Source organism: Pinus tabuliformis, chromosome 9 (assembly GCF_031772625.1).
Source record: "Pinus tabuliformis cultivar Carrire ecotype Pingquan chromosome 9, CPIR1, whole genome shotgun sequence".
In the NCBI taxonomy this organism is placed as follows: domain Eukaryota; kingdom Viridiplantae; phylum Streptophyta; class Pinopsida; order Pinales; family Pinaceae; genus Pinus; species Pinus tabuliformis.
In genome coordinates this window covers 581,094,609-581,112,291 of record NC_142307.1, presented here as the reverse complement: position 1 = coordinate 581,112,291, position 17,683 = coordinate 581,094,609, and the positions used below count along the sequence as shown (strand labels likewise).

The 17,683-nt window shown below is 39.1% G+C and overlaps 1 protein-coding gene across 5 annotated transcripts in view; it reads left to right on the top strand.

Annotated features, from left to right (window-relative positions):
• Nucleotides 1-17,683, top strand: part of LOC149149890 (U11/U12 small nuclear ribonucleoprotein 35 kDa protein-like) — a 96,842-nt gene that overhangs the window by 18,390 nt on the left and 60,769 nt on the right. For 3 of the 5 annotated variants that reach the window (XM_089440288.1, XM_089440287.1, XM_089440291.1), the window contains exons 2-4: nucleotides 3,148-3,306; nucleotides 3,440-3,537; nucleotides 3,623-3,674. In XM_089440288.1, coding sequence (XP_089296414.1) covers nucleotides 3,165-3,306; nucleotides 3,440-3,537; nucleotides 3,623-3,674 — 292 coding nt within the window. In that variant the 5' untranslated portion in view covers nucleotides 3,148-3,164. Of the gene's footprint in view, nucleotides 1-3,132; nucleotides 3,307-3,439; nucleotides 3,538-3,622; nucleotides 3,675-17,683 lie in introns of all 5 variants that reach the window. The other 2 variants (XM_089440290.1, XM_089440289.1) reach the window with 1 other exon arrangement.

Below are 17,683 nucleotides of genomic sequence, written 5' to 3'. Positions count from 1 at the left end.
GAGAGGTTATTGAAGGACCCTATTAGGTGGTTTCAACTTCTAAAGGAGTAACAGGTCCATGGTACATCCGTCAAATGGTAGGTGTCATGTGAAATGATGGTGGAACAAAGTGGGGCAATAGGGAAGGCTCCAAGCCACATGCCATGGTACACGGGTCGCTACAATGAAGGAAACCCACACATTGGGTATATGGATGTAGGAGGGAGCAATCGTGGTACATGAGTTACCCCGGTCTTTGTTTTTCCACCCTTCTTCATATGCATTTTGCCCTTTATATTTTTCTTTCTTTTAACTACTCAGGGCTCCAGAGGATGAGAGCATGATGTGTATGATAAAGCAGTGATTACCCTGTTAAGGTCGGGCAGTTCAAATCCCACCAGGATTTGGGACAATCATGGGTTCCTTAATGATGCAGGGGGCACTCATAGGGGCCCTAGGAACCGAGGATGATGGCCATAATGATGGGGGATAAAGCTCATGTTTGGCTTTTGCCCACGCGCTAAATTTTCATGTTCCGACCATTTTTTGCATTTTATGGTACATTTCCTGTTGCAAGTGGCCAAATTATGCTTTTAACTTTCTTTTTAGTTGCATCAGCTTCTAGGACATCGTTCTAGGCCCGACCCAAGGTGTGGACAAGGGGATGGGGAGGCTAACTCCTTGTGGATCCAATGGACAAATGTGGATGTGGATGGGAAAAATATGAAAAGGGGTTATACTGAATAGAGGGGAGTGAGATATATGGTATTAGGAAGCGGGACCACACAACCAAAATTAGGGTTTCCCATGTAGTGCCACTCCTAAAGCTAGTAGCCAATAGAGGAGATCCCACGGGACTAGGATACAAGATTAACCACCAAGTTGGGACAAGGGAACAAGAGTACAATCCAAGCCCATTCTTTCTGTCGAATCCCCCCACTAATCCATGTCCAAATGTGTCCAAGAAAAGCAAGCATAAACACCCAATTACATAATGAAAAGCCATACCTTCGGGGTTGGAAGGCCCACCTTCAAACATATGATCATAACAGATGGGCGAGAACACATAATGGCTGACTCAAGTGGCGGAGAATGGTGGCACATCAAGCTATCTGGTGGCTGTAAGGGCTGCTGGCTGCCGGCTGAAGACAAACCTAGGAGAAAAAAATTCTCCTATAGGGGTCACCCAATGGTGGTGGGTAAGAAGACGTATGTTTTATGTTTTATCAATGGAATTCTTTGCTCTTCTTGATGCATGTGAGGTTCATGTTTCCAGCCATGTCACATTTCTTAGAGGTGGTTTTCTCTCGTTTGTTTTGACCATTTTTGTAATGGTGGTGTACTCTGCTCAAATCAGTAGCGGGTGAGAGTTTGGAAGCTGAATGATTAGCTGCATTTTGTATTGGTGGTTGCACCCTTGATTTTTACAAACTGGGATTTTAGTTGCTGGATTTCTATCTCTAGAAAGCTGATGGGGACTTCATGCTTTTAATTCAAAATTTGTGCCTAAATTGTCAACTTACGCTTGGTGATTAATATGATATTAGATTACTAAAATGAACTGGTCAAACATGGCCATCAAACTCCTTTTCTTTGAAGCCGATGAAATTCAGCTGATATTCTGATAATGTGGCAGAAGTTGCTTTCTGGGTCACAGATCATAATGTTAAATCTTGTTGTATTGATGCAATATTGCCCACAGAACTATTTGGGTCACAAATATTATAGGCAGATGTAATCCACATAAATTGTCTACACATCTACCATGGCTGTGAGTCTGAGTGGCATAGTGGTTCTCTTCTTGGTGGTGAAGTTGTTTTCTTTCAGCTATGCGTATATGTTCTAAATTTGGTCGGACACTGTCAAACCTTAAAGTGTAAGGTTTTTATTAAGCCTTTGACATAGTTTTTGAACATATTTCAAAAGAAATCTAAATTGTGTGCCATGAGAAGTTCTGAAAATGCCTGGTGAGATCCTTCTGATTACAAGTTCCAAGCACTTTAACTTAAATATCATTTAATGATGCTTAATTTACATAAAGGTTTATGTTTTGTGAGCAATCCTTGCATGCATGTTTTGCGATCTGATAGCTGTGAATTTTATCAATTTTTAACAATCAGGTGGGATCAATTTAGCTTGTTTAGGCTTCGGATTTTCAATTTTGTTCTACAGGTAGAAGCACATACAGAAAAATGCTTAATATTTTTCTTGCAATATAATCTGGATTCCAGGCACTTTTTCTCTCTAGATAAAGATTGTCCTCACTCGGATGTGTTTATAACTACTATTATCTAAACAAGAGAAAATACTTCTTGCAAACATTATTTCAGCAGAATTTCATATTGCAGACATTCTAATGAAAGTTTAGTGACAAATAAACTAAAACTTCAAATAGAAGCTATAAATCTCGTTGCCTACAAAAGGGTGAGACTATACAGTGAATAAGCAAGAGTAAAAAGGCTCGATAAGAGTTTTGCAATATCCCTGGGAATCTGAACTTGATAAAATGTAAAATTTCAGGAGGTGGTATGGAAGGAAGAAGAAAAACAGCTATATAACAAGTAGAAGCTGACAGCACCAGGTTTGAACAGACTCTAGAAGAATGAGCCAAGAGATTAGAGTTGATAATGCGTAAATCAGTAGACAATTGAAAAACCCCAGGGGGTGACTTGTGCAATCAGGTGTTAAGTTGTTAACGAACAGTATGCCTGCTGGACCCTAATTTGAAATAAGAGAACTAAGTTTCAAAGTTTCTTGGAGTTATTTTTTTTGAAAACGTCCCATGAGTATCAATAGCTGAAGTAAATTAAATGAATCAACATGAAGTTATTATTTGAGAAATGAAATTTAGACTAATGTGTTTAGACCAGTGATCCCAATTCCATAATTGAAAAGAAATGGGTGCTACATTTATTTGTCAAAATATATAATCAGTGCAGAACTTGGACATGTATATATCAGCTTGATATTAATAGCCTCATGCCGAAAATATATTGTTTGTCTTAGTTATTCTATTAAGGTTTTCAGTAATATTTGGTCATCAATTTGCTGTGTGATGTTCATGTAACATGTTTAGTGTCGAAGAGAATTTTTCTTGTCATTTTAGGCCTTTTTACCTCCTATAATCTAAAGGATTTCATTAACATTCTTTAGCATTTCATGACAAAGGAGTAAATGCAAGGAGAATGAGCTCAAACGCAAATATAAATGCAGTTTTCTATGCAACTTCCTACCATCCAATTCAAGCAGGCAGCATTGATGGCACTGATATTACCCCTCATGACAATGGTGTGTATCGTGCAGTTCTTTGTGCTACAACTGGGCTCTGTGAGTAGTTATCTTCCTACCAGCATTTTATTAGTGTATTTTCTTCCTCCATTAGGTTTTAGACTTTTATGCATATGGTTACTTATTACTATGCTTGTAGTTTGATAAGATTTGATATGTTCATTTGTTGCAGACGATCCCTCAAGTGATCCCAAGGTCATTGGTGATCCATATTGTACCGTTTTTGTAGGGCGCCTTTCTCATAGCACCACGGAAGAATCTTTGAAAGAGGTATTGCTGTTTAGGTTTATGAAATAGCATTCAAAGAAAACTTTATGAAGTTTTCACATGCATTAATGTGTTAATTATTCTGCAGGCGATGAACAAATATGGAAGAGTGAAGAACCTCCATTTGGTGCGCCACATTGGTAAAATGCTGTCATCTTTTTCCATTATGATCTTTTTAGCCATTATATTTATCACAATTCATTTAATAGAAATAGTTCCTCTTTTGGAAGATATTCAAATTTCAGAGTCTTGGTTATATTTAATGAACTTTGGAGCTTCCCTCGCAAGTAACAAGCCTGAAACATATAGAGGTTTTAAGAACCACCTTGCAAAATTCTTACGATAAATTCTTTACAGCCATTTCTCAGTTGTGGAAGCATTTGAAAAAAGGAAGTGGGATTGTTTGCGTTGTTTGATACTTGCTGTCTTTAGTTACTTCTAGTGGAAATACAATAATTCTTGTCACAGCAGTGGCAGGTGGTAATGCGATATGGTTTGTTCCATTCAACACTACACGGGATTGAATAGCTTGCATGTATTTATCTATTTTTAGAAGCTAATTTCTAAGGAGGTTGGCTTGTTATCGATTCCTTTCGCAAACATTTGATGCAGTGGGGATGGTTTAGGATACAGTATAACTACCACTGTATCTACAGATGATTTTTCAGTAAAAGATAATACAAACTACACCTGCTGGGGAATATTACATATTACTTATTATTCTCGGAGTGTTAACCTACAAGTAAAGCACTATGGAACTTTGATACCAAAAATTAAGGATGATTAAAGGTAAAGAATACAAAATATATCTTTTAGAAGTATACAATGTCTCCCGAGTGCCCAATTGCCTTCCTCCTTGAATAAGACTAATTCTGTTGTACATTAGTATGTTCCTGAGGCCCCATTAAGGGTGTATTATTCCTAATTTTAGCTTATGAGCAAGAGTGACACTTTCATAATTAAGCATACAATCTATCAGTTATTTATTCACGATTTTCAACAGAGACATGGGACTCAAATGGTGTCCATGTTCTAGTGTGGTTTTGGATATGAAAAGACTGACAAGGCCCCCAATATGAGACCACCTCTGTCACAATGAAAACTCCCTAAAATGCACTGTTGAAGTGCTTTCTAGTGCTTAGTGGATGTACCCCTATTAAAGGTAAAAGCCCATTCGTGACAAACATGTAATAGATCGGACACTTACTCTTTTTTCTTGTAAACTACATCACTGAAATTTTTGTTTTTCTTGAATGACATTAGTTTACCTTTTCCCAATTAACGATGATAATCATAAATGGATGATTTTTTTTGTCTAGGATGCATTTTCTCTATCATTGATGCCCTAACATTTGCTGTCTCCTTAGTTCTAATTGGGACAGCTAGTTCTTTTCATTTTTATTATGTTTTATCTACTGAGGTTGGTAACTGGTTATATTTTTTTGAAAGTCGGGCTCTTATAGGGTGCCTCAAAACATTTTCTCTATCGTTGAATAATACAATGCTAAATGAAATTGAGTGATTCAGACACCAATGCTAGATATCCCTGAATCCTTCCTTTGGATTTATGTGCGGTTGAATTTCTCGTGGGATTTCATTCCCATACATCCCCTATTCATTTGCAGGATCTTAGGAGTTTCTAAGTGGACTAATTATTTGGTTGCAGTTCTTAACATCATCACAGAATATGACAATTTGTTTTTTGTAACCCAGAGGAACCCAGCAGCCTGCCTGACACGTAAACCTTGGGGGGCTACGATATGTCCTCCTCCCGTAGCCTGGGTCACAACAGGGGGGATTTGAACTTGGGTCTTTTGAGTTTCATCGATTTCACATTTCTAGGATTAACCAATTGAGCTGCCCCCCGGGACAGAATATGACAAACTTTTAAAATTATCATTTTTTTTCTGAACATGGAACACATTTGGAAAATTTAAGTGATACTTAATTCCTATAGTTTCTCCTCAAGTTGTCTTATTTCTTTTTCTGGGATTCAAATTGTCTTTTTTCTTACAGTGACTTTTGCGACAGATACATCTACTCTTCTAATAGCATTTGCTAAATTTTAATTCATAGAATCCATGTTGCAGGTTGCTTGATATTGTAAGAATGAAAAAACCTGTAATGAGTATATTAATTTTTAACCATATGTTTCAGACTTCATCAAGCTGAGTCCATCTTAATATTTGCATTGTGATCCCCTGAAGATGTACTCACATTGTTGAAGTCTGAAACGTAGGGTTAGAAAACTCGTAACAGGTTTTTCCATTCTTACAATTTCTAAATTTGTTGCTAACTGGGTGCAGGTTGAATAGGGAGACCATAGAAGAGAAAGATGTTGTATGCAACCTACGTGAAAGAAAGAAAGAAAGTAAAATACAACTTAGAGGAATGAGAAAGGAGGGAGATGAAGTATGATTAGTAAACAACCAGCGAAATATGTCGACATAATATCATAAACATTTAGAACAATATCTAAAGAGTGTAATTTTTTCCTTGGATTGATAAGTGTGTTGATGAATGAGGGTGAACAAACACATGAGAAGTAGCTATAAAATTACAAGCTGAACACCATAAAAGTGGGGGCATCGCAAATTTTGAACTCCTAGGTATGTTAATTGTTTTTATACAGTTAGACCCCCCATGGTTAGGGACTAGACAAAGAAAGCTTTCTTCAGCTCCTTCCAGTGTAGAACTATAGGGTTGAGAACCAAGGAGTTTCAGTCAATAGTTTGCCATCATTTTGAACCAAATAGGACCATGAAATGCAATGATCATTGAAGGATAACCTTGTTTGCAAGGATAAATCTCTTCTGGACAAAAAAGCTTGATGGCCTCCCAGTATTTGCAGAGACTCAATATCAAAAAAGGGTTAACAATTTTGACTCGACTAGACATAGTAACCAATATCTGAAAAGAGATCCCCTGCCAGGGTTTCTTAACTAGAGAAGTCTCTTGAGTGATGCTATATCAAAGCAGAACTTTCCAAGCCTGCTTTCCATACATGGTGAGTTACCCATTTGGCAAATAGAGCTAGGGCTTGGGATGCATGATGAGAAACATCAGCCTGAGGCGGGGGAAACTTCTTTGCATGATTCCCACAAAATTTTCAGTCAAGAGGATGTTGGAAATAGCTCAAATCAGAAAGAAAACAACTCTAATTTAAGGAAGTAACAAAAGAACATACTAGAATGGCGGGGTTACAACAAAATCTAGCAATAACAAAGTGTAGAGTCCCCACACCCATGCACCAAGGTGTTAGCTTTTTGTAACTTTGGAACACTGAACACTAACTGTTAAATTATGGTATGTTCTATGCTTAAAGTACTTATTTTTCTTCTTATTAGCCACAGATTAACAATCACATATACATTAAGTAAAGTGCAGATAGAACATTAAATGATCAACAGAAAACAAGCCAAGACAAGAGACACAAGATGTGGCGGCTAGCCAGGGACAAACCCCAATGTGGGGAAACCCTTTGATCAAATCTTCTTTTATCTTCAATAGTTCAGCAGAGAGAAATAGTACAAAATCTGAATTCTGTAATTTTATATCAGCAGCAGAAAACCCTAGATCAGCAAAGTCAAACTTGGTCAAACTAGTTGAAATTGACCTCTGAAATATTTGGTCAATTTCCGGTCAACTTGTACTCGAACAGCCTGAAGAAACAACCCTTGAACAGCCCCAAAAGTTTAGTCAATTTGCAGATTTCTGAAGTCAACTTGCAGCCCTAAACTAGGGAAGTCAACACTGGTCAAACCAGAGGTCATATCACCTCGATTTTCGTGCCAAAAATTGTGGCTTGCCTAGGAGAGGCAACCACACCCAATCCACACTTCTAGAAGGTCAACGCTGGTCAAAGAGATGACCTGCTGCCCTAGCATCCTTCTTTCTGGATCTTCCTTGCCCTAGGACGTCTTCCTTTCAGCCACACGTGTGAGAGAGAGAGAGAGGCTCCTTTTATGCATAGGAGAGAGAGAGAAGATGAGTGAATTGAATTGTCCAGATGAGGAGAATGCTCCTTGTATTTATATGTAAACGTTGAGGTTGAATAGACATGACTGTTGGGCTTGTGAGCCTCAGCCTACATAAGTTTTGTTGGCCGACCTTGACAATTTGTCCATAATCAAAATAAATTCATATCTCCATAAATACTTATCGGAATTGGATGATCTTAAGATCAATCCTACACCTCTTGATGAGAGGAATCTAGGAAAAATATCAGAAGCCATAAATAAGGTGATCTACATGGAGTTTGGCCCTAGTTGCCAATTTTAACACTCCCTCTCAACTAGGGAGAACTTCATTTGCAATCCGTCAGACCATCGTTGCTATCCATCCATCAAATGCACTGTCCTGTACAGCTTGACTCCACTCTGCTCTGCTCGAACTATGAAGAAGAAGAAATGATCGAGGATGTATCATACCATCCTCCATTGACCCGAAGTCAGTCTCAGAGTGTGAACCACTCTCACTGATCCCAGATCAATGGAGGTCATTCTAGCATAGGGAGTACGGTAGATATAGCGATGCATCCATCGATAGTACTACTATGGTCCCTATCCTCATTTCCCTGCTCATTGATCAGATGAGAGGTACTTCCCATGAGTCCCAGACTGCATGGGTAGGGTGCCTCGATAGGAGAACTATCATCCTGTCCATAGGAGAACGAATCATCCTGTCTAGTGGATGCCAAGGAGAACTAATCATCCTGGCCTACAGGAGAACTAATCATCTTGCTCCACAGTCGCCACGGAGAACAAATCATCCTGGCCCACAGGAAAACTAATCATCTTGTTCCACAGTCGCCACGGGGTGTCACAGGGGAAGGTTGAACCTTTACCCTGTACATAGTGCACCACCAGGGGATGGTGAGTCGCCTTGTGGTCACATGTCGCTCCGAGAAGTACCCTGCGTCCCCTGGAGCTCCCAGAGCTCAATACATCATACTCGATCCTCATAAGAGGGTCTCTGAACGACACCAAGTTGTTCTCGAAAAGTTAGAAATTTGACCTTTCCTAGGGGCTTTGTCAAAATGTCGGCAACCTGTTCATCTGTACCGATATGTTGGAGCCTTATTGCTCCTCACTACACCATATCTCGAATATAGTGGTACCTGATATCGATATTCTTGGAGCGATCATGAAATACGGGATTCCCTGATAAATGGATTCCGCTCTGGTTGTCACACAGAATCACGGTGGTGTCCAATGTAAATCCAAATAGCTCACTGAAGAGCTTTCGCAACCAGACTGCCTCACAGGAGGCCATGCGAGCAACAATGTACTTTGCCTCGGCGGTGCTCAAAGCCACCGACTTCTGCTTCCTGCTCATCTAGGATATTGAGGCAGATCCCAAAGAGAAACAACACCCAGAAATGCTCTTTCGGTCCACCACACTGCCTGCCCAATCAGCGTCAGTATACCCAAGTAGTCTCACATCTCCAACAGTGTATCTCAACCCATGAGTGATTGTGCCACGAAGATATCTCAACAGATTCTTGGCACCAATCCAATGTGAGTGGTGAGGCTCAACCATATGTTGACTCAATGTGTTGACTGCAAAGCATATATTCGGACGGGAGTTCACCAAGAACATTAATGCTCCGACGAGTTGACGATACTCGGTAGAATTTCGTAAAACAGGTCTAGCAGCACTATCGCTTAACTTCTTGAAGTCAAGCTCCATTGGGGTAGTTACGAGCTTGTAATCCACCATGCCGAATCTCTCCAATATCTTCACCACATATTTTCCTTGAGATAGGAAAATCTCCCCTGGTTTCTGCCAGACTTCCAGTCTTAGGAAATAGTGCATAAGTCCTAGGTCTTTCATCTAGAACTCAGAAGCCAGTTCCCCCTTACATTCGTGAATGAGAGGGTCTGCACCTGTTAGAAAGAGGTCGTCAACATATAGCACTAGTATGAGAGGCTTGTCATCTATAACCTTAAAGTAAAGGTTAGGGTGGGCTTCACTCGTAGTGAATCCCAACTTCATCAAGTAGCTATCGATCCTCTCATACCATGCTCGGGGTGCTTGCTTTAGCCCATAGAGGGCCTTCTTCAACCTGCACACATGAGATTCTCGATCATAAATCTCAAATCCTTTGGGTTGCTCCACATAGACCTCCTCTTTGATCGAACCATGTAAGAATGTAGTTTTGACATCCATCTGATGTAGGTTCCATCCTTGCGAAGCAGCAAGGGCTATGATCAAGCAGATGGTGGTATATTGGGCAACAGGTGCAAATATCTCGTCATAGTCTATACCTTCATTTTGAGAGAAGCCACAAGCAACAAAACGAGCCTTATACTTTTCCGCACTTCCATCAACTGCACGCTTTATCTTGTAAAGCCATTTTGAAGTGACAATTGTGCTGTCATGGGGTCTGGGGACCACATCCCAAACATTGTTTTTCATAATGGACTCATATTTCTCGTTCATAGCATCCTTCCATACTTGATGCTTGACGACATCTGTGAATGACGAAGACTCATTTTGGATGATCGTGCTCATGATGGTCAGGTATCCCTGATATCTGTTTGGCTTCTTACTTTCACGGAAGGTTCCTTGGGGTGCAATGTGTCCTTCAGCATCATCAAGTGTCCCGCTAAGCCATGAAGACCTCTTCTTAGAGGAGGAAGGCTCTTGCGGAGGAGGATCAATAGGATCCATAGGTTCTTCCACATCGGGCATCGTCTCATCTTCTTTTTCCTTTGGTTCCCTGGTGTCAGCTTCTTTAGATCCCCTTAAAGTAGGAAGATTGTCTACCTTGCTAAGAGCCATATCTTCGTCAAAGGTGACATCATGACTAATCTCGACTTCCCTTTGACCAGCTACATAGATTCTATAGCCCTTAGTATTTTCGCTATAGCCCACGAAGATTCCTTTCTTTCCAGATGCACCCAATTTATTCCTTTTTTCTTTAGGCACATGAAAATATATAGGGCTTCCAAAAATTCTAAAATGAGATACGTCAGGTTTCTTACCGGTGAACATTTCTTTGGGAGTCTTGGAACCCAATGCTTGATGAGGGCATCAGTTTTGTACATATACGGCGGTATTTGCAGCTTCGGCCCATAGAAACTTCGGAAGTCTTTGATCATGGAGCATAGCACGGACAACTTCCACAATTGTACGATTCTTCCTTTTCGCCACATCATTCTGTTCAGGAGTGTATGGTGTACTAGTCTCCCTCTTAATTCCAGCCTCTTTGCAAAAGTCATGAAACTCATTGGATTCATATTCACTCCCATTATCAGTCCTTAAGATCTTGATCTTCTTTTCGGTTTGATTCTCGATCAAGGCTTTGAAGTGCTGAAACTAGGAGAACACTTCATCCTTCTTTTTCAAGAAGTATATCCAAGTCTTGCGAGAATAATCGTCTGTAAAAGTGAGGTAATATAAATATCCTCCCAAGGAGTTCATAGGCATCATACCGGATATGTCTGAGTGAACCAACTGCAATATATAGGAGGTCTTGCTTTGGCTTGAGGGGAATGGTCCCCTTTTGAGCTTCCGTTCGGCACATCCTGGACATACACCTTCTTGTTCTAATTTGAACTCGGGCATCTCGGTCACCATTTTTCTTACATCGGGTAGAGCATTATAATGAAGGTGAGCAAACCTTCGATGCCATAGTTTGGATTGAAGAGATGTGTCACAAGACATGACACCCAACGAACTTCCACCGACCTGATATAATGAATCAACTCAAAACCCAAGAGTAAAAACATCTTTAAAGTTCTTTTTCCATACACGTACCTTGCTATCGCTGAAGGCCACCTTGTAGCCTTTGTCTTCCATTGCCAAAATGGACACGAGGTTCTTTTTGAGATCAGGTACATATAATACATCTTGTAAGTGGATGGTATTACCCTGATTCAATTGAAGAGTGACATTTCCTACGCCTTTCACGGGATATTTTGAATTATCTCCAAGAAAAATTTCTAGGTTGGTTTCCTTCTCTATCAGATTATAGAGAGCTTCTTTGTAACCAGTGAAGTGCCTTGAGGCACCACTATCAATAAGCCAATTTCCCAGCGAGTCTGGGGGAGCAGTAGTAGATAGAGATGCTGGTAGATAATATTCATCTTGCTTATTGTTAACAGTGTTAGATTCATACCTGGAATTTCTTGCCTTCTTGAATGGTTATCCTCTTCCTTGATTTCCGGCGCTTCTTTTACCTTTGCCATTTGACCTGCCATTCCTTTGGTTGCCTTGAGAGGGATTTTTATCATCGTCTCGGTGTGAGTCCCTTTTATCAGGGCACTCCCTTTCATAGTGACCCTTTTTGTTGCAATTGTAACATCGTCCTTTTCTTCCACCCTTTGGTCCAGCCTTTCCTTTGAATTTTGCCCCATAATTGTTTCTTCTTTTAGTATGAGAAGAAAAGGCAGAGGGATGACCTTTAAGTACGGGCATTTCTTGCTCTTCCATCCTCATTTCTTCTTGAATGCATTTGGCCATTAATTCCTCAAATCCAGGAATTACGTTATTGTTGAGAAGAGTAGTCCTGAATATATACCATTTAGATGGCACTCCTCCAAGAGTTGCGAGTGTCATTTCCCTGTCAGGAATTACTTCCCCAATATATAGGAGATCGTTCTTGATCTCGGTGATCCTTAAGAAATATGCTTGCATACTCTCATCTTTGCCCTTCTTAGTTTCCTTCAGCTTATTTATAAGAAACAAGACTTGATTTGCATCATTAACTTTAAATAAACTCACCAGTTTATCATAGATTTCCTTGGAGGTGTTCAGCGCGGAAACATAGGCCACCAAGCGCTTGTTGATAGAGTCCCGGATGATCTTCCTTGCTTTGAATTTTCCCTTGGTCCAATTGTTCCTAGCAGCAGCGGATGCATTTGATGGAGAATCAACAATCTTGCCTCTCACATGGTCCAACACTTCCTGCTCTTCTAATGTTAGATCGAGAGACATCTTCCATCCGTGATAGTTAGACTTCTCATGGAGTTTGTCTTTAGCAGGGAAGTGTGTTGAGGACCCCATGATTTCTTTTTACAATAGCCTTGCCAACCTTCTCTTTGGTGATTTCTCTTGCTCTTGCTTTTGCTTGGGCTTTGTCTTCACCTCAGCTCTGATACCATGTTAAATTATGGTATGTTCTATGCTTAGAGCAGTTTACTTATTTTTCTTCTTATTAGCCACGGATTAACAATCACATATACATTAAGTAAAGTGCAGATAGAACATTAAATGATCAATAGAAAACAAGCCAAGACAAGAGACACAAGATGTGGCGGCTAGCTAGGGACAAACCCCAATGCGGGGAAACCCTTTGATCAAATCTTCTTTTATCTTCAATAGTTCAGCAGATAGAAATAGTACAAAATCTGAATTCTGTAATTTTATATTAGCAACAGCAAACCCTAGATCAGCAAAGTCAAACTTGGTCAAACTAGCTGAAATTGACCTCTAAAATACTTGGTCAATTTCCGGTCAACTTGTCTTCGAACAGCCTGAAGAAACAACCCTTGAACAGCCCCAAAAGTTCAGTCAATTTGCAGATTTCTGAAGTCAACTTGCAGCCCTAAACTAGGGAAGTCAACACCGGTCAAACCAGAGGTCAGATCACCTCGATTTTAGTGTCAAAAATTGCAGCCTGCCTAGCGTCCTTGTTTCTGCGTCTTCCTTGCCCTAGGACGTCTTCCTTTCAGCCACACGTGTGAGAGAGAGAGGCTCCTTTTATGCGTAGGAGAGAGAGAGAGAGAGAAGATGAGTGAATTGAATTGTCCAAATGAGGAGAATGCTCCTTGTATTTATATGCAAACGTTGAGGTTGAATAGACACGACTGTTGAGCTTCTGAGCCTACATAAGTTTGCTGGCCGACCTTGACAATTTGTCCATAATCAAAATAAATTCATATCTCCATAAATACTTATTGGAATTGGATGATCTTTAGATCAATCCTACATCTCTCGATGAGAGGAATCTAGGAAAAATATCAGAAGCCATAAATAAGGTGATCCACATGGAGTTTGGCCCTAGTTGCCAATTTTAACACTAACACCTCAAAAGCTGTTGCCCACACTTTAGGTTGGCTCTTATCCAACAGCTGGGGGCTTCCCTATGCTAGTATTATCAAGGCTATGGAGCGGGGGATCAGGATGAAAATGAAGTGCAAGCCTTGATAAAACAAAAAGTAATAGTATATGAAAGTGAAACTGGAAATGGAAATAAGAAAACGAAAGGTGGGAAAGGAAGGAAAGAAAGAAGAAGGGAACAAGGAGATGGGATGATATGAGACTAGTGCCTATCAACCTATTGGGATAATGGAGATGTGAAATATTGCATGAAAAGGCTAGTTTCTCACAATCAACTACTTTGGTAGGCTATATGGTAGAAAGGGCTAGTTTGCCACAATCAACCATCAATGGATGAAGGAACTATTTGGTACATTCATCACCCAGGTGTGTACTTAAGGCAAAAGGAACTAGCTTGATGCAATTTACCCCCAGGTGTTTGGTGAATATGCCATAGAATCAAGTCTTGGAGGGATAGGGGTGCTACTCATCAATACAAATATCAAGATGCTGTTTTATGGCTGAAATGTCCTTCTAATTATGCAATCTAGTTGATAGAATAATGGAAATCAAGTGCAGAAATAAAGCAACAAATAAACAAGAGGGAGAACCTCCTGACATTGTTTATTCCTAAATGAATATTTGGCTCCTTATTAAGCCTTCACATAAGTATGATAACAAGAAGATTCTACAACATATAAACAACAATTGAAGAGCATGAAAAAAATATATAACAAAGTGGTCAATACCTCAATGGTTCGTTAATCTTCAAGCTCGATATACAAGAGAGCTCCACATCAGTCTTCTCCAAGCTCTACAATATCCAATCTTGTCCACTTATCAAAATCCATAATCACAAATTCCTCATCATCAATTACCAAGAATGGAGAGAGCTCTTCTTTTATAAAGGTAGCTCAACCTTCCTCTAAATAAAGTACAATATTTCCCTAATTAAATCCATGATAAATGAAAATAGAATAATGGAGTAGTTAGATACAATGTTACATTTATTGTTATCAGAATTGTATTGCTGGGGTCCAAAAATTAAATTATCGGCAATATCGGGGAAATATTTGAAAACTTAAAAAATACAAAAATATTATTTTTTTCTCAATGTTTTAACTTTCTAAACAACATCAACATCAAACAAACACATTGCTACATAAATATAGAAATAAAATCGATATATAAGATGTCAAGTGATACATCAAACATCAATATTTAAATATGATATTTGTCCTGAGTCATAAGATCTAATAGGATGATACAAAATCATATAAAGAAAATGTATCTCATGAGATGAATCATGGCAATGAAAATAACAAATTTCCCCTTGTTTGCTTGATGGAAAATGGTCACAACATCCTCAACAAGACCAATATATTGGTCGTGGTTACCGGGTGCGAGCCCCGGAAGTGATGATTGACGCTATGTGATTCATTTCACTAGTTTCAATCCCACTTCTTCACCCCTGTGAGCATCACTCAATGCAATGAGTGCTAAGTGAACTATTAAAAAATCATAAGAAATTAGTCAGTTACAACTACATCTCATGGAAATGGTCATACGTGAATGACTTAACGCAGTTGAATCCCAAAATGATATCTAATACATAAAATATTCAAATTTGGAAAACAACATGTAATTCATGTGCATCCATATGAATCCAAATTATTATACACATGCAAAATTTCTCATGTATATAACAAGGGTGCATATAACCAAAATATCATTGAGTGCAAGCCATTAGAGAGTGCAAGCCATCTCTGAATAAAACAACATCAACACAAAGGCTCTAAATGGCCTTTGAAATCCAAAGAAAATCATGCTACAACAAATAGTTACATAACATAAAAATCATTGCCTATATTGGGATCCTCCTCATCAAGATCCCACTCAGAGCATTAAAATAAGATTGAAAAAGTTTAGCATCTTAATTAATGATTTTGCTTTAGTGAAGTGTACATTTTTACTACGGTCATGAATAATTTAGTGAAGTGTACATTTTTAATACGATTATGAAGGAGGAGCTCAACAGTCAATGCCACCAACATTGAGGTACAGTGATCTGATATTGATCATAAACTAAACTGAAGTAGAATTGATTATTTGCCAACAGTGAATTGATCATTAACTTTAAGTGTTGAATGTGGAAGACTGAAGGAAAGAAGTTGATTTAAGACTTAATCAAGAACTTAAGAAACATAATTAAACATGAATTTGCAGCAAAAACAGAGATAGAAGATAGCAAACATTGATTACGGAGTTCATCCTTGATGGACTACATCTTCGGGTCTGCTTTCAAGATGGGTGTTCGTTTTATTAGGATTGATTGAAAGAGGTCTTTTACATAGCAAAAACACCAGATTGAATGTGCACGCAGGCACTTCTGGTCTCTGTCAACAGAAATCTCTCTCTCCTAGCTTTCTAATGCCTGTCTCGGTTCCCAATTCCGCCTCCGGACGACCAAGATACACTGAAAGCAAAACTGGCTCTCTCTCTCATAATCTGAGTACAAGTCTTCAAAGTCTCTAATATCCTTTCCCCATGAACAAAAGGTTGAATTTATAACTCATTAGGTTCATTCGAACTCTCTCAGGCTAAGATAGGCATGAATGTGTTTCATTGAAGGTTTATTGGCCTCGGTCTTGTCACATTGTGACATTAGGCATTAGTTACATGGTGGTTGAATTAAAATAACATAAAACCAACAAAAGAAACCCAAAATAAACTTTGGATTAGCGCTGGACCGCTGACAGTCTGAAAACGACGTGGAATAGTTTGACCATTGGCATGTGTCCGGGCGGTCTAACCCCTGGCAGCCACCTGGTGGTCATCTCGGCGGTGCCGGCTAATGGTGCGGTGACTCCTGTTCACACGACAACTGTTTGCAGTGGTGGTTTCACTAACCCTCTACGTAATATCTGACTGTTCACATGTCCCAGTTTCGCTGCAGTCTAAACTGCGGTGACTAGATTGCCGGCTACCTCTACGTTCACATGCACATTCTCCAACGCGGTCCCACTGCGGTTAGCCCCCGCGGTTAGGGACTGTGTATGTTTTGTTTGCATTGGTTTTAATACAAAGTCCGAAAGGTTTAGGTCTTAGGTTTATAATATAGGTTTTTGCATTAGGTTTTATACCATAGTGTTTACATTTGTGCTAGGTCTTAGGGCTTAGCCACTTAGGATTATGACCTTAGATTTAGTACTTAGCATAGGATTAAGACCTTATTACCTCACCATAGTAAAACCATTACAACAACTTGGTCACAATGACATTCCACCATGAAAACTTTAACCAAAATCGGACACTGAAGAACACTGGAGAAGCTGAAGATGACTTGAACTCTCTAGATACACTGGACTGACAAGATCCTCTTGGATGATACAGAGAGGGCTTGGTGATCTTGTTTAAATGTTAGTTCCATACCCTTGTACATCACAAAATGTAGTAGAAAAATTGCAATCCCACTAATCTTGAAATCCTAAAAATTGTTAAGTCTATTGGATTTCTCCATATGAAATCTAGTGAGGTCAGAACCATTCTCAAACATCCTAAGTCAATTAATGGTAATGTTAAAATTTTAAGTAAAAGGATGAAAATGAAAGATAAAGGAAAATGTCACTTTTAATTTAAGAATTTAATATTACCATTAACTATTAGGTTATGTATCTCATGTGACGAATCATGGGAAATGAAAACAATAGATTTCCCTTGTTTGGTTGATGGAAATAGTCAGACTATATTCATAGCTCAATCCCCTAACTCTATTTTAAAAAATTAGGGTCAAAAGAAAAAAAAATGTTAATAAGTTGAAATTGACAGAGTGGGGTAATAATTTCGAAATTATCGTGATAATTTCAAAAGGGCAAATTATTGCGATAATTACTGCCAATATTATCGCCAAGGTTGGTTTCGATGATATTATTATGATAATTATGATAATATCATGATAAGTGCAACACTGGTTAGATCTATCCTCAATTAATGGTTGACCATATTGAGTGAATATATCGACTCTATCTTCTCTAAGAGAGGTGGCCCCATCTAAAAGTATGAATAAATATGCAATATATTTCCAAGAGGGAGGGTGCATCAT